The sequence below is a fragment of the Strix uralensis genome, chromosome 2 (assembly GCF_047716275.1).
Source record: "Strix uralensis isolate ZFMK-TIS-50842 chromosome 2, bStrUra1, whole genome shotgun sequence".
NCBI lineage: Eukaryota > Metazoa > Chordata > Aves > Strigiformes > Strigidae > Strix > Strix uralensis.
Genome location: NC_133973.1, coordinates 46,033,763 through 46,057,669, shown reverse-complemented (window position 1 = coordinate 46,057,669; position 23,907 = coordinate 46,033,763). Strand labels below are relative to the sequence as shown.

The window sequence follows — 23,907 nt, the reverse complement described above, 5'->3', positions numbered from 1 at the left end:
GGCTGAAAGGAAAGAGAAGCCCTAGGGAGACCTCGTGGTCAGGGTGATCAGGGAGAGGGAGGGTGCCTGGGTGAGCCAGGATGGGGTGACGGTGGCACGTCCCCACAGGGAACCGGCAGCAGCTCAGGAAGAAAGTGAAGCTTTCTGGGACTGACAAAATTGTGAGTCACAAACTAGTGATAACTGTGGTTTTAGGAATGTTGTTCTCAAGCCTAGGCTGACAGCTTTGTGGATGGTCTTAGGGTATGAATGCAGGAGAGAATACAGGACGTCACCTCCAGATCCATAAGGTTAGGAAAAACGGGGTTTTACTGAGTAGCAAAAGAGACTGTTACAGAGGAGATGTAGTGCTTGTTTCTGATTTTATGTTGGAATCTCTTCCACTGCTCAGGCAGTAGGGTAGAGTCTTACTATTGACTTTTTTTAATATTTTTCCAGCCATTTGAAACTGCACCATGTGATTTTTTTTTTCTTTTTTTTTTTTTTTCTCAAAGCTAGCCAAGTATAAACACACTGTGGCATGTAACAGCATAATTCCAGAATTTCACAGGGCAATATATCTGCTATTTTCATGAATCTCTTATGTCAGTTTTCACCTTTGTTTTAGGAGCAGAGCATCGCCTCCAAAAAGCCCATTTTGTCCTTGCTGGCTGGTGCAGCTGGAGACATGGGCTGGAGCTGCCCACTGCCTGCAGCGGCTCTTGCCAACAGAACTCCCATTTTTGGCTTTCTCCTTCCATGCTCCGAAGGGACGAGCTGAGCAGGTTTTGCTGGGCAGTGACAGCTCGGACCGCCGGGCTGGCGCCAGGGACAAGGAAGGGGCCAGAGCTGCAGATGCTGCTGCCGCACTGCTGCCCTTGGACCTGTTTAAAGCTTCACATGAAGGACAACGTGGCTCTGACGGGAGGCTGATGGCCTTGCCAGGAGTGCTGGGTTTGGGCGCCTGGGAGGGGGCTGAATGACTGCAGCAGTGAAAGGAAAATGAAAGCAACCGCTGTTACGGTGGAATAGGGATTTTTTGCTTTTAAACCAAAATACAGCTGTTGTATACAAACAATAAAAGAGGGGAACCTTCTTAACATCAGCTTGTCTAAAATAAGCCTTCCCACTACAAGCTCTGCTGTGATGTTTGTATGATGATGTGCTAACACCTGGATATTTTGCAACTAACATCTAAGTGTTGTGCACACTAATTATCTTTCTGAAATATAAATTTTTAAAATTGATTTATTTAGCAGGCATTATCTTCAGGACATTTTTGGTTCAGTAAAATAACACGTCCACAGAAATTTAATTTGGTGTGTTTCACTTCTCTTTATGCCTGCCTCATGTTGGTTCAACAGCTTTCTTCTGTTGTCTCTCCTATTTAGATTTAGTTTGGAGGGTTTTAAGAGATTAATCACAATGCAGTAAGTTATGTAGCTTTAAAATTTACCATACCAGCAACCTTAAAAAACAAACCAAATACAAATAATTATTAAGCATATTTATTATTTGTTTCATTCAAAAATAGAGAAATACATACAGATTAGTATATTGTCAGACGTACTAAGCTAGACCAAGGATTATCTGGCTATAATGCCATTTTTTACTATACCTGTTGGTACATTTCCTATTGTTTCCACACCATAATGTATTTCGTATTGTTTTAACACATTATTTCAATAGATGTAGGTGTACAGCTCCACTGGGACCAGTTACAAGCTATCAGTAAACTGGATTATCTGTTATATTTGTGTACACCCACATGTCTACATTACCAAGCAGCCTGCTTACAGGGAGGTAAACACCAGGTAAAATTATCCATATTTTCCTATCAGATGAAAATAAAACCAAACCAGATATGAGTACCCATCTTGTGGTTCATATGATACCTACCCTTTGTAGGTAGTTTTTCTTTGCTAAATTCAGTGATTTAACTGCAGTTGAACAGCTACACAGCAATTGCAGAACTCCATAAATTGGAAAGTGAGAAACAATAGCAAAACATTATGTGTGAGAAGTCTGTGCATCACACCAATATAATTTGAGACTAATTTGTATTGTTGCTTCCAAAGTCTGCCAGTGATAAAACTGATGGATGTGTAGCAGGTTGTAACTGCTCCCCTGTCCACAGAACTTGGGCTCTTGGCTCCTTCTCCTTCCCTTTCTCCTCCTCCTCCTGGAAGACACAGGCCACTGTTTCAGTGCTCAACTAATACAGTTGTTCTTTGTAGGGAAGGGCTGAAATCCTTGAAAAGGGTTTTGGGATTAACCTGTTAGAAATTCTGTACTACTGCAATATGAGAATAAATGTAACCTGACAACTAAGAGATATATTTTAAAGGAATATCTGGGGTTTTACCAGCCTGTTATCCCATGAAAACTGAAGGGTAAAACTAAGTGTTTTAGATTTAGTGCTACTAGTGCACCTTTCTGCAGTGTTCAGAATTAGTGCAGTGCATCAGGCCACCTTACCTTTTTTAAAACAATGAATCAAAAAAGGAGAAAAAAAAAGTAATGGGGTTTTAAGTGATGGTGTGACATTCAGGGCCTTAATCTAGATTATATCTCTTCCTACAGCATATGAAGAGTCTTAATCTGCTGCAGACTTTTAATTTCTGATTTTTCAAATGGTGGCAAACCAAAGATAATATACTACAATATATTAGACCAGGAAAGCACAGCCCTTCTCTTCCCACTGTGAGCTGAGTTTGTGTCCCGTGTCCAGTCTTAGCCATAAAATGTCTAAAATGCTTACAACTCAAAAACATTTCTCCTGCTTGAAGGTGATGGTTCAGTGTGTGTTTATTCTGTTGAGTGACATTTCACTGGGCCTTGTGTAGCTGGGACATTTCAGTGCATTATCTACTGACACTGTAATACTAGTCAAACTTCTTTTTATGTTTACAAAGTCTGAGTTTACTAAGTTAGAATAATTAGTTTGCACTACATGGCCTTTACATTTTTTTTTTTAAATCAGGTGGGTTTTTTAATTCCATTTCCCTAAACCCTGGCCAAAGTCACCAGAGGACATGGCTGCACTGCTGCTGATGCTGTTGGGCAGGAGCTTGGTGCCACAGCTGTGCAGCCAGCAGCAGCTGTGAGCAGAGCGCCAATTCCCTGACAAATGCAAGCAGCTCAGGAAGAAGATGAAGTCAGGTGTATTTCTGACAGGGACTTTTTTTGTGTCCTCAATGTACAATGTGTCTGCAGCAAAACAGAAGAGATAATGAAAAAAAATGGTCTTTATGCAACATTTATTTTAAATGGGAGGCAGTCAGACAACCAGGATGTAGACACTGGGTTTTTTTCCCTTGAACAGATAAAACCATGGAAGACACATCCCATACTGGTCTGACTGGCTCAGGGAGACCTTTGTGCTTTTCTGATTAACACAGGCAAGGCCCTTTACACAACCCATTGGCCCACTCAACTGATAGAACCATTTATCTACAACAAAGGCTGCCCTCTAGTCCCCTTGGCCTTGAGATAAGTTCATCTTCCTTTACAACAGCTGTGGTTACTCCCTATATTCTTCCCTGAGCTTCAAGAGCAGATTGTCCTTGCCCATCTCCTCTGAGCCTTCTTCCACTGTAGGGGTGTGTTGGCCAGTCACACAAACCTGGGAGAGTGGAGAGAAATGTTTCAGGAGCAGAGAGTCTTCATTCAACAGATAACAAGATTAGGAAATCATCAGATAATAATACTCTTTATCTGTCAAGCTGAAGTTAGCACTGAACTTGGTCTACAGTACAGACGCTTGGAACAGCCACACAACTGTACCAGACATGAAACAGGAGAAAATAAGGAATAAAGAAGCAAGTGGGGAAAAGAAAAAAAAAAAGGAAAATTAAACTTCAAGACAAGTGTAATACCAAGAACAAAAAGCAAGCCAAATATTTCTAGAAACTAATAACATTTCCTTAGTAGTAAATGCTATAATGCCAATTGAATGCTTTCATTTTTAAGGAGCAATGAGTGTCAATGAAAACAGCTTCCAGTCATGTCCCTATTGACTGCAGTTCATCTTTAATAGTGTAGCAGCACACTAGTATGAAGTGATTTTTTTTTAAACACACTGCTCTTTTCTACAATAGGATACATTCATAACTTTGTTCTTTTTATCAAGATGTATTTAACTAACAAACAGAAGGTAGAGGGGCGAAAAAAAAAAAGGAAAGAAAGAAACCTGAGAGACTGCTGAATAGCACATTAGCACAAAATATGGTTGCTATTTCTATCTTTGATGTTTATTCACACTCCCCCCACCACCACCTCCACGCTCTTGCTGTGAGGGTTTGTGGGAGAACATCAAATGAAAGCAAACATGATTTTGCAGCAGTCCTTGTGCTTTTGCATTAGGGGAGCCCCCTTGACAGCTGGGGTCTAGGAAACACACAGGGTAAGAGGCCAAAGCACACCTCTGACAGCCAGTGAGGGCAGCCCTGGCACATGCTGACTCTTTTGCTTCTCTTTCGCTCCCTCCTTGGTCTCCCAGAAGCAATGCAGTTCTCTCTTCTGAGACAGGTATTTCTTGGCTGGTAGAACTAGAGGACCAGCTTATCTATATTCTATCTGACCCATTTTCATTGACTTTGGGAAGAGCTAAAGGGCACTGGTGTCACTGTGACAATAAAGGACAACCACCAGTCACAAAACTTACCGTGGTAATAAGGAAAGCCCAGCTTTAGCTAGATCTCTGTATACTTCCTAAGATGCATGTTTTTCAATATAACTACTGAAAGATATGCTAATGTTCAATAATTTTGAAGTTTGCCAATACAAAAGTAATACAAGAAGAAAACAAATTAGTATACCTGGAGAAAACTAGAAAGCTCAAAACTGAATGGGGTTTAATGGGTTAAATCTTGTTTAGGCCTTCCAGATAAGCAGGTAAGAATCTGTTTGTAACTGCGGTCTCATGTAACTGTTGTGCATGATCAATATTACATATCTATACTGCTTTCAGGTTGAGAGTTCCTTCTCTCAAATTTCCCCATTCTCTTCTTTTGAGGTGTGTTTTCAACCATGAAGGATAACCTCTACCAATAAAAAGTTAATCACAGTGCCTTGAATACAGTGTTTCATTTAAATTACATAAAGGAAATAACATCCTTGCCATCATCTAACTCTTCTCACACCTGAATACTGAATATCATGACTAAAAATAGCAACTGAGTGTAGTTTCTCTCACATTCTGTTACTAAAAATCTTTATCTGTCAAAATATGCACGCTAAACCAGAGCCTCTCTTCTTCAGCAGGACCCACGCACACAGTGGTACAACTGAGCTCCAAAATACTCTCTTCTGGCCAGGCACGGAAAAAAGGCAAAAGTCAGCTATAAGGCATTGCACAGGCACTGTCAGATGTTCAGCTGTCGTTAACGATAACACACTGCCCTTGGGTCAGCATGGTTTCAAAACACGTAGTTTTGACTGGTTGCCTCAAAATCAGAAACAGAGAAGCAGAGGCTCTGAGAAGTGACCAAGATCATGAGAGGAACTGGTGTCTGAAGTGGTGTTGGGATTTCTGAATCCTAATGGAACAGCATGAGTAGTGTCTTCTTCCCATAAGAAATTGGCATGACATATTTAATAAACCTATTTAGATTACACACATGCTTATCTGTCACAGCAGGTCTTCTGCATCAGACCAGTGACCTGCAGGGTGCCAGCAAGGCCTTAACTTGCAACTGGCAAAGTCAGGTGTAAAAATGTTGCAGCTGAAGAATGGCATGACTTCATAAAGATCTGCATATCTGCAGAAGTGAGAAAAACCCAGACAAGGCAAAATTCTCTGGGGGAGAGTAAGTTATTCCTCTGGATAAGGAACAGGTCCCTCATTTGACAGGGCAGAGAATTTTTTTCAAAGCTGTTTCTCTTATAGAACAAATTTGATGTCAGCAGAATTTGTGAGCTGGAAAAAGAGCAAAGTGGTTATCTTTCACTTCGTTTTAAGGAACAGCTTTGAAAACTACTGAGAAACATTTACACACTCTGCATTTATTGCTGTAATAAACTTGCTTTCATTTTCAAAGCCAGGCATCACTGTGTGGGAATTTCACACACTTGGTGATTTTTATAGCTCATGAAAACATCTGTATTTCCCTCCTTGGTGGATAGATGACTCGTGTTGCAACCAGAATACACTTAAATAGCTTAGCCATATTTAGCATAAGATCCTGTTATTACTCTGTTGTCACTGGTATGATTATGGCTCTTTTCTGGGCTGTATGTGCTACAACTGCACCTTCTGAAGTGCATTGCTAGGGCTACATACTGCCAGCAGTGCGGAGCTGCCAAAGCCTGTAGCCTGCTGAAGGCAAGGCTGCAGCTGCCCCATGCCCCCAGGCGAAGGTGTGTTCCCCACAGGCACACGTACACCCACGGGTGCAATACACAAGTACAGGTACGTATTGCTGGGCACACGGATCCACACAGACAGACAGGCTCAGCATTTCATAGAATCAGAGAATCACAGAATCATTCAGGTTGGAAAAGACCCTTGGGATCATCGAGTCCAACCATCAGCCCTACTCTACAAAGTTCTCCCCTACACCATATCCCCCAACATCTCATCTAAACGACCCTTAAACACATCCAAGGATGGTGACTCCACCACCTCCCTGGGCAGCCTATTCCACTGTCTGACCATGAACACTGTCTAAACGTGAATACAAACAGCACCAGCGGTCTCACCTCACTCCCCTCTCCAGCGGATCAGGATAGAGGTCTGTCAGTGGCAGTACACACGTACGTGTCCAACGTAGATCCCCAGGGTCTCTCAAGAGGCTGCCCCAGCCCCTCGCCCTCCCCAGCCGCTGGCACCTGGCACATGAGAGCCGTTGGGCACACTTGTGTTTTCCTCCAAAGGCTGCTCAGTCTCCTTGCCCGAAATAGCGTATCCACATACCCCCATCTACAAGGACTGAAGGTGTACCACTTGAATCCTATTTTCCATAACCCCAGTAGTGTGGGCACCCTGACAATACAGTAAGCCAATTCCATGTGACTCTCAGTGAGGGAGAGTGTGTTTGAAGAGGGCACCAGGACATGGCAGCACTCTGAAATTAGTGACCTGGGTGACTGCAGGGAGTCTCAGCATTGCCATTGATCCAGATAGATCAGAAAGACAAGGAGAAGGAAAAATGGCTATTGCTTCTCAGTTCTATAGGTATCTACATATCTAGATAACACATAGTTGGGATTTGAAATAGTGAGCCTCTCACAAGAATAGAATTCCTACTAAGGATTTATTAGAAAAAATAGACACTATAAAGAATCACAAATGGTAGGGCTTTGCACCTAGTCCACTAAAGGAACCTAGGGGAAAAAGAGCCAGTCAAAAAATCACATTGATACATCTGATCTACTCTCTGCTTTTCTAAAAGATTAGACTGGGAGGGGGCAATCACTTGAAATTCTATATGAACAGTGGCTCTTGCACTGGGATACAAATTGCATCAGCCACTATTCCAGATGAAAACACACCTCAAAACCACGAAAATTATTTTTCATGACAGAATCTACATGTGCACAGCTGTTCAACTCTCAGAGTTGTCTTTAAAAGTTCATAGTTAATGCAGTTGGATTTTCTCACTTCTAAGAGTCTGCTTCATTTATAGAAGCGTTGCTGGAGAGAAGGTGATGCTCACAAGGTGAACATTTGCACCAAGAACTGTTACAGACCTGAAAGTAATTTGGAAAATATTTGCTATCTATCACATAACTTCAGTTAAGGAACCATCAAATACCTGGGGGACCTCCTTGGTCAAAGCAGGATATATTTAATCTTGGACTAGAACTGGATGGCAGTCAACCAGGAAAACATGATAGAACATTTAAAGGGCCTATGGTATCATGTTCAGTAAGTTTAATATTGCTGCAGTTGAAAATAAAAGGGATCTTGTTATCATGCTCTTGAAAAAATCTGTTTGATGGTACTCAGTTTTAATATCGTAATACAGGGACTACTAACTGAGAATGTTTTGCATGCAAATCACTTAGCTTTTTATTTAATCAATCATGTGATAAGGTCAACATACATATTTAAAAAATAAACTTATTTCAAATATCTCACTTCAGTTGTACAAAACAAGATATGCAAATTTTGTCTGGCACTTGCTGTTTTACCAGAGATTACAATTCTTACTAGCAGCATTGGCTTAAGTTTCTTAAAAGGGCTACAGGATCAAGTCATCCAGTCTGCTTCTCAGTTTTATTAAACTGTAATACTAAAGCCTGAAGTAAGTTTGAAAATGACTTTTTTTTTTTTTTTTAAGGTTTGCTTTATAAAGTATTTATCTAGTTCTTTCTATGTAGTACAACACTGACTTGAGGTATCAGTGTTGTGAAGAGTATGAATGCACATAAAGCTCGTTACCTACTCATTGTAGCTTTGAATTTTTCAGAGTTTGAAAAGATAATGATTAGCCACAGATTCATGGTCATATATCGCTATCAGTCAAAACAAGGAAAAAAAAAAAAAAAAAGAGAGAAGAATGTCCATTTGGCTTATGAACAATTGTTTGATGCAGGGGAAAAAAAAGTTAAAACCAGTTACCTGGAACAGCAACCAAGCCAATCCATTAGGCTTCAGTATCTGCGGTGATGAAAGATGACCAAGGCTTTTCACCACCACAGCTGCTGATCACGAAGAAATGCATATACAGAAATCTAATTACGGTAAATTATTCACAAATCATCATAGACACAAGTCATTCTCTGAAAAGTTTTCTCAGACCCTGCTTACTCTAAACCCACGTACCTGTCTGGAAAGCGTATCTATTATTCTCCCCCTCCTTGGGGAATGGGTCAGAGGGGTACTACATGTGGATCTAGACCTCGGGCAGAGTCACACTAGGCACTCGTCAGCGCACAGGGTACTCTGCAGAGACCCAGTTACATTGCCAACAGCAACTTCAGCTTTGCCAAGTCATTAGAGTTCATTGATAGGCTCAAAATTAGCAAAGAAAATTTCAGGTGAAATATAATGCTCAATGTCAGGAACTTGCAAGGCTGGTTCAGGATACTTGAGAACAAACCAGCAGGGAGCCCTTGAGAGCTTGTGATGAATATTCACTGAGCTTAGATATCACATCTTAGATTTGGGGCAGGGAAGCCCCAGCTTCGGCTGACCCAAATCCACCGCTCCCAGACAGCTCCTGAACTGCCTCTTCCATAAGGGCGGGGAGTATTTGGTCCTGGTTTCTTACTCTTTCCTAAGAGGCCAACCATCTTTCCTGCCGTGGGAACATCGACACGTCAGGTGACTGAGCTGAAGGCAGGCCCTGTGCATCGCCAGCAGGCGAGGGTACCACAGGGCACGCCGGACAGAGAGCTGGCTCGTCCCATGGCACGAGGGGACTACAACCAACTTGTTGCAACCCATGATGTCTCGCCGTCACACACCGGCTGCATGTCCCAGCACAGCACAGGGCCATAACGTACGGCTGTTAAATGCTTCCGAAAGACGCCACACTGCCCGTCTTTGTAACCAATGCCACAATTTGGTACCGACTGTTATACAACATATTGACTAGCTGTACCAGCTGGGAATCAGAATGTCACTTTCAAACCTACAATAACCTTCCTCACCTAGCAGATTTTTTCCTGAAATATTCCGTATTTTTCCTAAAAAGCAAAAAACACTCTCACATGCCTAGACATTTTCCTTTCCAAAAAAATGAAGCTTTTAATCAAAAAACCATTAGCACCCGTGCTGCCTTTCATTCAGAGATGTTTTGGTTTTGTTTCTAAAGCAATAACAGAACTGTATTTACCTTTTTTTTTTTTTTTTTACCCAAACCTATCAAGGAAGACTTACTTCAACAAGATCACTATGGTTTGGAAATAAAGGACAATTAGTCAAAATCTTCAAAACAGAACTTGTAAAATCAGCAAATATGTGCAAGGTTTTAAGTCTTACCTAACCAGAAAGAAATTATCTCCAGAGTGGAGTTTTTATGAATGTATTTTAATTATTTTTATTTTTTTAAAATCAATATGTTTACTAGAAATTGAATATTTTGTAAAATAAAGTGTGACTCCTGCAAGAGGCTTTTTATGGGTCTTTTACTGTCCGGTTTTTACTGTCAAACTAGAACATGTCACAATCACAGACCCTCTAGCTAAAAATTAACATAGCCCCTTCTCTTAACGATTTTACAAGGTTAACACAAAACATCAGGTAACCCATTTAATATATAATCATCTGAGTCCAGCTGTTGGGTGAAATTAGTTACCGAAGCCATCTCCTTCCAAAAAGTGTATTTAGAGAGGGTGCAATTACAGAATATACAGCACTTACCCAGCACTATGAATCATCTTGACTGATTAGAAGCATCAGCATTTAATTCCCGGAATACTTACCAGCTCACAAGACAAATCATCAGTCTAAGGTTTAAGACATGGTGTGGTACTGTCAAAACCAAGCAATTCTTCTGAATAAATCAACTAGTTTTAGGCAATTATTTCAGGCAGATCCTCCTCCTCCTGACTTCACAGGAAAAACAACAATAATAGTGGCCACTGCCAGCTGTCAGATCTAGTGTCTTTTGGCTTTGTGTGTTCGCCATTAGCATAATGTATTTTACAAGTACCTTACTTACCATTGTGAAACTTTTTAAAACTTTGAAACTTTTTTAAAAAAAAAAAAATCAAAAAAGTTTCAACTGCAATGATTTCTAAAGTGAAAGAATCAAATGCTTGATTAAAATATAAACCTATCCTGAAATTTATAAAAATTCAATTTAGCAAAAGGAATGCAAACTCTTACACGTTTGTTGACAAAAGTTCAAAACCAAAGTTGTGGTAGATTTGTTAGACCAGAATTTGTTCAATAACTGAAACTGTACATGAACAAAACACAGCTGTAGCACAGCTACAGAGCTTTCAAGTTTTAGATGATGGTGATCTGATACAATCAAGATAATTGAGAAGATATACTAATAAATTGCCTGTGTACTGATTTACTCATTTCAAATTCTCCCCCCTCTCCCAGAGCAGCACCTTTTTGTAAGGGGTTATAGCAGAAGATGGACTTTTGCAATTCAGATACTCAATACTATCGAGGATGAGCAGGAATGCCTGCAATCAAGGCAAACAAAAGGTGATCATCTGCTATAGTAGGGAAAGCTACTCCAACAACTTTCCATTCAAAAATAAAAGCGATGAGCTCAACTACACACTCTGAACATTCCATGTCCTGTTTCTACACCAGAAGCTGCACAGAATATCCATCACCTATATGGCACTCATGCTTATACAAGCTGTCCACATTCACAGGAACAGGATTTGGACCCCAGTTCAACATTCAGCAATTGCCTAATGAGAATCACCAGAAAGAAAACCCCAAAAGCCCGTGAATCAAATTTGCTATAGCTATGGGGTCAAGTGGAAGACCAGAAACAATCATGAAAGCAAAAAGGCTGTATTTTTTAAATGTTTCCTACTACATACAAGAACAAATGCAGGATGTGATGTTTGCTTAGTTTTATTAATTTATTCTTGCAGGAATCTGCAACTTGGAGTATGCACTTTCTGGAGGTACCATGCATGCATAGCCTCTGAATGCTTTTATACAATTTCATCTCTTAGTAATAAGGTCATTCACAGCATACACAAATCTAGAATGTAGACACCATATATACAGGATTAAACAAGATCGTGTCTTTTTTTTTAATGAAAAAAATTTAACAGGGTTTCACACAGCAGGAAATATGGATTAGATACACTGGTGCCACCATAAATAAATAAGTTTCAAGAACACAGTTTTTTAAAATCGGTTTCGAAGGTACTGAAAATCCAGGATTATAATATTGCATTAACTCCATTGATTTCTGATTATTCAAAACCAAGAAAAATATTTGCATTAATATTTATGGACAAAAAGAGCAATGAAAGCCCCAAACTGAAGAAATCTGGCAAAATTCAGTCATGTCTAGCTTCATATAATATTGACATTTTGAAACAAAACAAATGCAGCAGCACATAGAGACAGTACTGACTATGAGATGTGATATCTGTTCATGTCATCTTTATGGGATTTAGAACCACTGTAGTACAGAGCATGTAAATTCTGTGGTATGAAACAAGCTGATGAATTGTTTATTTCCAACTGTTCACTTCTTGTCAGGATAGTAATTTTCACATTCTAGGGTATACCACTGAATTTTAAAACAAAAACTATCACCCTGATGACAAGCTTGTTTTTAATACATGTAATATTCTCACATTCTTTTTTAAAACATTCTTTATTGTTTTAATTTTGTTTTGTCCCCATTTCAACTCAGGTATTTTTATTTCAGTTTCAAGGGGTTTTACAATCATTAAATGTAAAAGTATTGAGAGATTGAAATGAGAGATGTATAACTGGGATAGATAAAGTAACTGAAAGAAAAGGTTTGTTTTTTAAAAAAAGTGATTTAGTAGCATATCATAATCAGAAAGTACTGAGACCAGCTCTTTTAAGAATTATTACACCTTTTTACCACACCTCCCATTTTTCAAGGGAAACACACACATACCACAGACACACAGATACACAATTCAATCTGATCTAAGACTACATTTTACAAAGTACTTCCTTTTGCTTGACTTCCCACCCCTTTCCTCTTCACCCAAACAAGACTAATAATTACATCAAATTAGAAGTAGATCCAAAGTTCAGGATTTCTTTTGGTTTACTATATTCTGAATCATTTTCCACAAGCCCCACTCTAAATAAACTTTGAAAGAACTACAGTAGTATTCTATAATTAAAGGGAATTCATCTTAATAGCACAGTAAATATAAAATAAGCTTTATAAAATTTCAATGAACAGTGAAATAATTTTGAATATCTGAATGTCCAAGTCAGTTACAAACTCTACCAATCTAGTAGCGTGGTTGAGGGAAAGCTCAGTCATTAAGGAAAAAAAGAAAACACAAGTAGTGCATTAACTCAACACAATGGCATCAGCATCCCACCATTCACACACACACACACACACACACACTTTTTATACAATACAGTGCATTTTGTATGCCAGCTGACATTAGGGTTTTATGTGCATTCAATAAATATTACATAAACCAATCTTTTTGGCATAATCTACAATTCAGTTGGGGTGTGAATGGCATCACCTGCTTTCAGAAGGAAAATGGATCTTCCAATATTCAAAATACAATTTACATTCTAACAAACTAGAAATATTCAAGCACCATGTAAAGTCTTTGCTATTAATGTCCGAGTATGGGCATTTACAAGTAAAAGAATACAATAGAAGGTTTGGGGTTTTTTTTGTAGAAGCAACAAATAAGAGTAATTAAAAAACTGGAGTAAAATTATTGGTATGAAGGAATTTAACGGCAATTTAATGGCACTCACTCAGTCTTCCAAAAAGTATCTTGCTGTCATGGCAGCCTTCCTTCTCTTTCTCTGGTGAGGCTATGACTAAGATTAGCAAGTCTCCATTTATGGTTATTACAGTTCAGGGAATTATTGGACTGCATGCATTTCCCCCCCCTTCAAAGGCAGCATCTATTCTGTCTGAAAACGGCACAACTCTATTGATGCATGACACACCTACTTGCATTTGCTGACTGGCATTTCAGTTGCTATCATTTTGTAATTCCAGCAAAAACAAATGCTTCTAGAACTTCAACAGAAGTACAAATGAACAGAAAATTGAAATAATACAGAGGCAAAGGCATCATGATAGAAAAGTCATGAAGTTACTGGTATTGTTTTGAGGAGTTCATTATACAGGTGATAACAGCAACGGTACTGCTTATCCTAGGTATTATGCTCTGCTCATGTTTTCTGTTTATCTCAGTTTTGTCAAGACTGTCCACTTACATGAACAAAATTATTACCTGCCTTCTAACTTCATTTGACAGTAACTTTTTTTGCCTCTGCACATGTGATGAGCTCCCCACATAGTAAATGGGAAGGGAGGGAAGGGAGGGAAGGGAGGGAAGGGAGGGAAGGGAGGGAAGGGAGGGAAGGGAGGGAAACTAGCTCTGATGCTTTTGACTTTAATTTGCTCATCAGTGGTATACAATTGATTGCTGGAATTTCTTAGCTTATTTAAAATTATGCTGAAGATTTAATTAGTGCAAGAACATATTGAAAAATGCCAGATAAAATATTGGTTTCTCATCTAAGATCACAGTTTGGTTTTTACTGTTATCTTTATAAACTGCAGGGAGAGAAGACACCAGATTGAGCAATGCAGTCAAGATGAGTTTTTCTCCACCCACCCCTTACAAACGATGCTTGATTTTAAATAAGGATTCAGACACATGATTGTTCTACCACAGCTTAACATGTTATCACACATCAAGTGAATTGTGGTAATTGACCATATGGATGTGGCTGCCATCAGCTAAGAACAATGTAAAATGAAGTCGTTTAAATCTCTTCTGGTAAGGTTTAGCTAGCACATTTTGCCTCACCAAAGCCAATTACCATAACTCAGCTGATGTGCTTTGTTGCATCTCAATCTTGACAAAGTTATACCATAAAAACTCAAATGCACTGTACCAGCTTCTGACCAGTACACAAGAACATCCTACTCAGTCGCACAGTTGTGTAACATAATCATTCAGCTGCCCAAACCCAAGTTTGATTTCACAAGTATTGAGTGCTTTATTACAGCAACCTGAAGCATTCAAACAAATTGAACATCACCTTTATAATACAGTATATCATATGCATAAAAGTACCAGTATGATTTTCAGTTGCAAGTCTTGTGTTCTTCAACCTACGGCAAATATTTCCTGAACAAAATAAAAAGAACGCAGTGTGTAATTTTTCAAGATCTGGCATCTGCTATCTTATACAGGCTGGTTTATTAACAATGTGCAAATAAACCTTTACTGAAGAGCTGATTCATTATTTTTCAGCTAACTTTGAACTGGGGCACAAAGTACCTTCTGTGCTGTAAACATCATGAATTCTTCACAAATTGGAAGCTGAAAAGGCCTAAGGAACTGGGTACAAACTCTTCTCATACACAACCATGGCTGAGCTCTAGTTTTCAAACCAAATTTGGAGTAGTCCGTGTTTGGCATATGTCACTGTGCTGCCACACAGCACAGGCTTAGAAGATTGTTGTATATAAAAGCATACTTTTAGCTTTGAAACACGACGGCCTAATGAAAGCATGCAGCAGTATTTTCATCCGTAGTATGGTAGAATTCATTCTTAGTTTATTACCAGTGTTGACACAGCCAGGTGAGCACTGTACAAGCAAAAGGGATTGTAAAAAATTACCTCTGATTAAACTCTCTGTAACACTCATACGGCATCTCATTTAGTCACCTTAGGTTACTATTTCAAACAGCAATTTTTTGTAGACATAAGTTACCCTGAAAAAAAGCAGCAGTTACAAATACCCTTCTCCTTGTTTTTTATACATTGCAAAAATTTAGCATTGCATTTACCTGTCTTCTTTTTCAGTAGCTTACAATCTAGAAGCACAGGGATCCTTTGTTTTCCAGCTAGCTGTGGCCAGGTTAAGTCAGCTCTGGCTCTTCAGTTTTTCTGGTTAAGTGTAACATTTCACACCATTACTAAGAGTCCTACAATTTCTTTAAAAAAAACAGTTTGTTGGGGTTTTTTTTGAGCCACTAAGCAGTAAATATAACCACAGGACTAAATACCAGTAGTTATTTGCTTTCCTGTATACATTCTTCCCAAAATTAATCCTTTTACATTTTCAGGTTTCATTTTCTGCTTTGCTCAATGCAATGGGATAAGAAAGAATTTTACCCTTAATTTATTTATAGTGTAGCACAAGCAGAAACATCTGAACACATTACTCCCACCCCTTGCAATATGAAGATTGTTGACTGGCAAAGGCCGGGCAGATGGACTGAAAGGTTCCCCATGTTTCCTTCTCCTACAGCTGTTGGCTTGAGAGCCTGTTTTCAACCCAATGCAGCCCCTTCCTGATTTTCAGGTGTATCGTGGCATTTCACACTGCTCACAGCGATTTAGTGCTGGGTGATTTAGAAAGGTGCAGCTATCACAATTCCATGGAGCCCCTTCAAAGTCTTCATCTCTTGGCTGAGTCCGTGGAGTCTGTTTGGAGCTGTTTTGATGCTCTAAAAAAAGCAAAAGGAAAACATTTTTTCTTATTTTGGAAGAGAAGGATGATAGGCAAGATCATGCTACTGGTTTGTCACCTCATTTAACATTCTATCTAAAAATGAATGTGGAAACCTTCCCACTTCAGTAACATTAAAGGTCTTTTGTTAAAGCACTTCTAATTCAGCTTATGAAATCTGAGTATTTAAAGTATTTCACTTCACTGTAAAGAATCACTTACCATACTACATTAAAAACAAAAAGAGCAGTCACCACTGTTAGGTCACTGAATCGCTAAAGGTTTAATAGCTTAAAATGTACTGAAAAGTTTGTTACCGGCACTGCAACACCATCCTGTTAAGGAATGACTTCATAGGTTTATGTACAGCAGTCCATTACCAAATTCTAAATTCCAATAACCCTACTTTACCTGAAGTGAAAGACTACTTCTAACTTAGTTCCTTCAAACAGTCTGACAGATGATACATTTTCTGCATCTTCTTCTAGCATTTATCCAGGCTGAAGAAAATACAATACAAAAATAAAGTGGTAGGCCTGTTTCAAAACAAGATGATTGTTTTTCTTCCTCAGGGCTTTGCAGCAGGGGTGTGTGCATGTGAAACAGCACTGAAGTCTGTTTTCATTCACAAAATCAGCATGTATGCAAATCATACATTAGGTATTAACCCATGGAAAGAGTAGGTTTTCCTATGTCTCCTACCACCACCTCAACACTTCAGGTTATCTACTAAAAGTGACAATGTGGAAACACAGCATTTTACAAAATGTTAATATTTGAAGCATTAGCACACGTACCTAGAAGGTAAGGTTAAGATACCCATCTGCTAAACAAACATCTGCAGAACAGCTTAATTAAAAGAGAACTTACATTGTAAAAAAGGACTTCAATTTGTAATTCAAAGCGTACATGCTGATGTCATCTGTTAACAAATCTAGCAGATCATGGCTGATGACAAAACTTAGTGCAAACAGTCCTTAGGTTTGTCTTCAGAGACATACTTGAAGAAAATAAAAGTGATCTCCTTGCTTAGATGTAAACCCTCTCCAGTCCAGAAGTTGCACAGTCACATTAACAGTGCTTGGCCTCAACAAATTCCTTCTAAGCAAGCAAGTAGTGTGGGCACTAGACTGCATTCCTGTTTTCTAGCCAGGTGGCAGCACAGAGCAGATCCTTGTCTGCCCATACCTGTGTCCGTCTGCCCACACCTTCAACAGCTAAGAATTAAGGAAATTTTTAAAGAAAAAGGTATTTTGACGACTCCACGTTAAAAGTTAAGCTCAGAATACAGTACATCAGCCTTAAAACTGACCACTAATAAGTTGACAGACAAAACTGGGAAGCTGGTCATAAAAGTTGTACAAATCCTTACAAGACACTATCTTTTCAATTGCCAAATAAAATCACTTATTTCATGCAAGTTTTGCACATTTGTCATTTTGCTTTGAAATAATAAATCAAATAGGCTAGTGTAATTAAGAGAATCTCTTCAAGCATCATGAAGTAGCAGTGCCTTAAATCAACCACATGACCACTGCAATTTAACATGAATCCAGGCAGCTGTCTTCATGCCACTGCTCACCTGCTGCTACTGTCTTTCCTGAACACTACCACCTACACAGGGAACTCATACCAGTACTGATCTGTTGGTTTTTTTGAACAATGATCAGTAGTTCTGGGCCTTCTCTTTCTTTTAAATTTCAGAGAAAAGACCACTGTTTATCCTGTATCAGAGCACAGGATCACAGATTGGCTATTTCAGCAGAAAGACACAATGCATTTAAAAACTTCCACTAACATTTGAAACTATTCTTTTAACAGATTCCAAGAAGAAAAAAAAAAAAGGTCCAAAGATATCAGAGACAAAAGGTAGGATTCTGCTTCAAAACCACCACTGAATGCAGTGGAGTTCAGAGAGCAACTGAGATACATGGCGACTAGGTGTTTACTTAGGATGAATTGAGTCACTCTGGGATGTACTGACTGAATCTTCACTGGACAAAAAGTGAGACTAAATACATAGCTCCTGTGCTTACATAAAACTTACGTGTCCTAAGCTGGATATGAATCCTAGATACTATACAATTAACACAGAAAATCTTAGAAACTAGAAATGAACTTGTACAAGTGGGACACTTATCTCTTTAGACCTATGCGAGGAAATTCTGTTCTGTCTTGGTCCTTAAAATGTCTGAAGCTCTTGCTGTGCTAAAACTTCAGGGCTACTGTGAAATTCATACTCCGCACAAAAAATAGGTAAAGTGTGACCAGTCATGTTAAAATATAAATTTGAATTTATATTTTTAATTAAAAAAGCTGCTGTGACCAACTAAACTTGCAATAACAGATCCCAACTAAACTACAAAATCCTAACAACATGTAAGAAGAGAGCTAAGCAAACCTGACAGAGCTTTTAACCTAGAAGTATTTTTGAAAAACATAATTAGGAAGCTTATGTCAACACGTAAAAGTTTGTATACTTTCAACTCTTTTTCTAATAGTGAATAACAGTATTTACAAACAACATATTAATTTTTCAACAACGTGCCTGAGGAAAACAAGTTGTAGCCAGGATTATTACTCTCATATAAAAATGTTTTGGTTTGGCTTATATATAGAGAAAAGTTATAATAATTAGAATTGCGTCCTGTCATCACAGTGGTTTTTAAAAAAAAGGGGGGAAAAAAAAAGCTTTCTCAGTGCATCTTGGGTAATGGTGCTTGTTTGTTGACCTACCCTTTTTATATGGCTTTGGTGGCACAACAGGACCAGGCTCTATGTTATCATAGAAGTTACATGTGGCTTTCGGATCAAAGTTCCCTGTCAGAAAAGAAAAGTAAGAAAGTGTAACTCAAAGGTTATTTACATCCCTATGCCAGTGATATGAACATCTAGAGGCTTCAGGTTTTATACATCTTTTTATTATGACATTATATATTAGCTTTTTCCTGAGTAGTCTTTCATTACACATTTTCAGCTTTGTGTTGATCTGCAGCAGGCTAATCCCATATTGAAAAATCAACTCCAGCTCAACATTCTGTATTGCTTTAAAAATGTGAAAACAAACCTTTCTGTAGGACACATTCTTGGTAAAAAAGGAGGACTATGTATATTCTAATCTATTTGATTGTATTTATGTCAAGTTTTTGTTGCAGAAAGCGGGCTTTTAAAGACCTCGGTAGATTTCTGTTTGACAACTTCCTGGCTGCAACCTGTAGTTCTATTTTGTATTACTTGGTCAGAACCTTTGTCAGCAAAAAGTTAAAAATTTAAGAATCTTCACTAAGGAGTTGGGTTCTTTCTAATTTGCTCTTGACAAAGTAATTTTTAAGTTGCCACTTCCTTGGTAATGTAATTTAACTTGGCCAACAGAAATATTAGCAAGTCAAGTTTATCAGGCTGCAACTGAAAAAGATACCTTTTAGAGGTAAGTTGATATTGATAGTCAAAATTGAACTTCAAAGAGTGCAAGCATCCACATTTAAGCACATAATATATTAGAACCACAGAAGCACTTAGGTTGGAAAAGATCCTTAAGATCATCAAGTCCAACTGCCAAGTCCACCACTAAACCATGTCCTCTTTAAGTGCCACATCCACACATCCTTTAAATACCTCCAGGTATGGTGACTCAACCACTTCCCTGGGCAGCCTGTTCCAATGCTTGACAAGCCTTTCACTGAAGACATGCTCCTAATATCCAAACTAAACCTCCCCTGGAGCCACCTGAGGCCATTTCCTCTTGCCCTATTGCTTGTTACTTGGGAAAAGAGACTGACACCTACCTCGCTACAACCTCCTTTTCAGGTAGTCACAGACAGTGATAAGGTCTGAGCCTCCTTTTCTCCAGTTCCCTCAGCTGCTCCTCACAACACTTGTCCTCTAGACTCTTAACCAGCTTCGTTGCCCTTCTTTGGACACGCTCCGGCACCTCAATGTCTTTCTCGTAGTGCGGGGCCCAAAACTGAACATGGTATTTGAGGTGCGGCCTCACAAGTGCCAAGTACAGGGGGACGATCTCTTCCCTAGTCCGGTTGGCCACACTATTTCTGATACAAGCCAGGATGCTGTCGGCCTTCTTGGCCACCTGGGCACACTGCTGGCTCATACTCAGCTGGCTGTCGCCCAACACCCCCAGCTCCTTTTCCGCCAGGCAGCTTTTCAGCCACTCTTCCCCAAGCCTGTAGCGTTGAGTGGGGTTGTTGTGACCCAAGTGCAGGACCTGGCACTTCGCCTGGTTGAATCTCATACAGTTGCCCTCAGCCCATCGATTCAAGCCTGTCCAGATCTCTCTGTAGAGCCTTCCTACCCTCAACACTCCCACCCATATATAAATTGTTTGGGTTTTTTTTAAAAAAAAAATCAATTTTATACCTCTAGATTGAAGGAGATCAACTTCTTTCAGTGTACAGTCAACATTTATCTGGAGCTGTCTGTTCAGGCTTCTCAATCTGGTCATTTCCTCAGGCTAGAAAGAAACAACCCAAAACAGTAATTGTGGGAAAGTCAGCACCATATCTGATACAGAAATAACATTGCTATGTCTTTGTTAACAGCTTTATTAGAAACTGAGTATAGATAAGGCACTGAAAAAAACAGCCAAGATTCCACTGTCTGTCCCATTCCCCCTACCCGATTTATTCCCTCAAAAAACATTCTTCTATTTGAGGAGGAAAACAAACCAAACCAACAAAAATGAACAAGTTACTTAGTATTAAAATTAATTAGTACCAAGACATAGCTGAGCTCAAGCTTATAAAACCATACACCTTATAAACCTGTATAAAGTGGTGACTTCCTACATGAGTTTACATCAAGATGATTAGGAAAGAGAATACGAGCTGCAGCTCACATTAATTATTACATGATTATAACTAAATAAGGTCAGAAGTTTATTTTTTTGCAACACCCCAAGAAGCTCCAACATGCCAAACCTTCTAGCCCAGTATATTTAAATCCATATATTTCCATATCATTAAGAAACCCTAAGTTACTGAAATACAAAGCTTTCTCAATGCTAGCAGCAGTGATTATTAACACATATGTAGGAATAACAATCTTATCTTAGGATACATTCCAGCATCACAGAGTCACAAAATCACAGAATATCTGAGGTTGGAAGGGACCTCTGGAGGTCATCTGGTCCAACTCCTCTGCCCAGACAGCAGACAGCTTTTGAGTATCTCCACAGATGAAGGCTCCACAACCTCCCTGGGCAATCTGTGCCAGTGCTCAGTCAACCACACAACAAAAAAAGTGGTTCCTGATGTTCAGAGGGACACTCCTGTATTTCAGTTTGTGACCATTGCCTCTGGTCCTGTCACCAACCACCAGTGGAAAGAGCCTGGCTCCATCCTCTTTGTACCCTCCCTTCAGGTATTTATATACTTTGATAAGATCCCCCCCGAGCCCTCTCTTCTCCAGGCTGAACAATCCCAGCTCTCCCAGCCTGTCTTCACAGGAGAGATGCTTAATCACCTTTGGAGCCCTTCAGTCAACTCTCCAATATGACCACAGCTCTCTCTTGTACTGGAGAGCCCACTCCTGGACACCATACTTCAAGTGTGGCCTCACTACTGCCGAATAAAGGGCAAGGGTACCCTCTGTCTCCTTGCTGGCAACACTTGTAATGCAGCCCAGGATATCATTAGCCTTCTTTGCCACATTGCTAGCTCATTTTCAGCTTGGTCTCCACCAGCACCACCAGGGCCTTTTCTGCAAAACTGCTTTCGAGCTGGTGGGCCCCCAGCTTGTACTGGTGCATGGGGTTGTTCCTTTCTAGTGCAGGACTTAGTACTTCCCCTTGCTGAATGTCATGAGGTTCCTGCCAGCCCATTTCTCCAGCTTGTTGAGGCCCCTCCGAATGGGCACAACTCTCTGAGTTTGTATCCTCAGAAAACTTGCTGAGGGTACTCTGCCCCATCATCCAGATCATTAAGGGAGATATTTAAATGGGATCAGACCCAGTATTGACCCCTCTGTGGTACACCACTAGTCTCCAACCAGACTTTGTGCCACTGACTACCAAAATCTTGGCCTGGCTGTTCAGCCAGTTTTCAATCCACCTCACTGTCTGCTCATCCAGCCCATACTTCATCAGCTTCTCTATGAAGATTTTAGAGGAGACAACGTTGAAAGCCTTACTGAAGTCTAGGTAGACAATAACCACTGCTCTTCCCACATTTACCAGGACACTCTCTTCATCCTAGAAGTTTATCAAATTGGTCATGATTGACTTCCCCTTGGTGAATTCATGCTGACTATGGCTGATCACTTTCTTGTCCTTCATATGCCTAGAAATGGTTTCCAGGATTAGCTGCTCCATCACCTTCCCAAGGATCAAGGTGAGGCTGACCAGCTGTAGTTCCCTGGGTCCTCCTTCTTGAAGACTGGAGTACCACTTGCCCTCCTCTAGTCTTCAGGCACTTTTCCCAAACACCATAATCAATCACAGATTATCTCGAATGGCCTCGCAATGATATCTGCCAGCTCCCTCAGCACCCATGGGTGCATCCCATCCAGAACTATGAACTCATGTATGTCTGCTTTGCTGAAGTATTCCCTGACCTGATCCTCTTCCACCAAGGGTATACCGTCCTTGCTCCAGACTTTTCCTGAGGTCTCTGCGACTCAGGATTCCTGAAGGCCTGTAAAGACTGAAGCAAAGGTGGCATTCAGTATCGCAGCCTTTTCCATGTCCTATGTAACCAGGTTCCCCGTCTCATTGAGCAACAGGCCCACATTTTTGCTAGCCTTCCTTTTGTCACCTATGTACTAACAGAGACCCTTCTTTTTGTCTTTGACATCTCATGCCAGATTCAACTCCAATTGGGCTTTGGCTTTCCCAACCTCTCATCCTTGCATGCTCGGACAATGCCTCTGTATTCCTCCCAGGAACATACCTGCCACATGCAGGTGAGACATACAGCAGCCACACTAGTTAAGCAGCTAACAGCCCCTACTATGCCTCCCAGCCTACAATCACGTGCATTGTTTATGTCAACACAGTAAGTCTGAACTGATCTGGTTAACAACTGCACAAAGTGGAAGTTATTTTTCAGTCAGATGAATTCTCTTGTCAGAGCCATACAGACGTTTGGACTAGAGCCACTCGCAAGTGGAAGTCACACAGATAGGAAGAATCAACAAGGAAAAGAGGAGAGAGAGATGCCAACTATTTGAGCCAACACTGCCACTGGAAAGTTACTTGGCACATCCTGCATATACCAAATGGGAAATAGATTGTCTATGACATGCAGCTACTCAAACAACAAAATACCTCAATACAACAAAATACCTTTTTAAAAAAATGTGAAACTTTGCTTCATGAACACCAAGCTGCATATGGCTCAGGCCCTTTAAATGGACATACACTTTTATAGGTTGTTAGGAAAGTAACTGCCTATTCCGTTCTGTGATCCAAAAAAGCACATATACAGAAGTTTCAGAAATTCTGTTATGAACCCTAAGAAAGCTGGACACATATCTGTTTCTTAAATTATAAGAACTGACTTATGACAAGCCAAGAACTTAAAAAATAATCTCCAAAGATAGATGACTTTATACCCAAGAATATTTTTTGTATAATACTTTAGTTCATCAAAACATAAAAAAATAGATTTGTATCTTGAATTAAAATACTAACAAATTGCTTACTGTTGGAATTGCAGTTGTACAGCTAACTCTTCGAAGCCGCCTCTGCATTAGATCATGCTCCATACCATTGACTTCGGACTTCAGGCGTTCGAGCTCTTCTTTCTCAAGCTTCAGTTCCTTTGCTAATCTCTCCATCCTTGCTCGTTGATGTAACAGCAAGGCTAATGTTTTACAT

The 23,907-nt window shown here is 39.8% G+C and overlaps 1 protein-coding gene across 6 annotated transcripts in view; it reads right to left on the bottom strand.

The window, feature by feature from the left end:
• Nucleotides 1-11,460: 11,460 nt before the first annotated feature.
• Nucleotides 11,461-23,907, bottom strand: part of TAB3 (TGF-beta activated kinase 1 (MAP3K7) binding protein 3) — a 47,460-nt gene continuing 35,013 nt past the window's right edge. For 4 of the 6 annotated variants that reach the window (XM_074858582.1, XM_074858584.1, XM_074858579.1 and 1 more), the window contains 4 exons: nucleotides 23,733-23,893; nucleotides 20,451-20,544; nucleotides 18,813-18,896; nucleotides 11,461-16,074 (listed from right to left, as the gene is read on the bottom strand). In XM_074858582.1, the coding sequence (XP_074714683.1) occupies nucleotides 15,926-16,074; nucleotides 18,813-18,896; nucleotides 20,451-20,544; nucleotides 23,733-23,893 (488 nt within the window). In that variant the 3' untranslated portion in view covers nucleotides 11,461-15,925. Of the gene's footprint in view, nucleotides 16,075-16,168; nucleotides 16,577-18,812; nucleotides 18,897-20,450; nucleotides 20,545-23,721; nucleotides 23,894-23,907 lie in introns of those variants that run through there. The other 2 variants (XR_012627512.1, XM_074858581.1) reach the window with 2 other exon arrangements.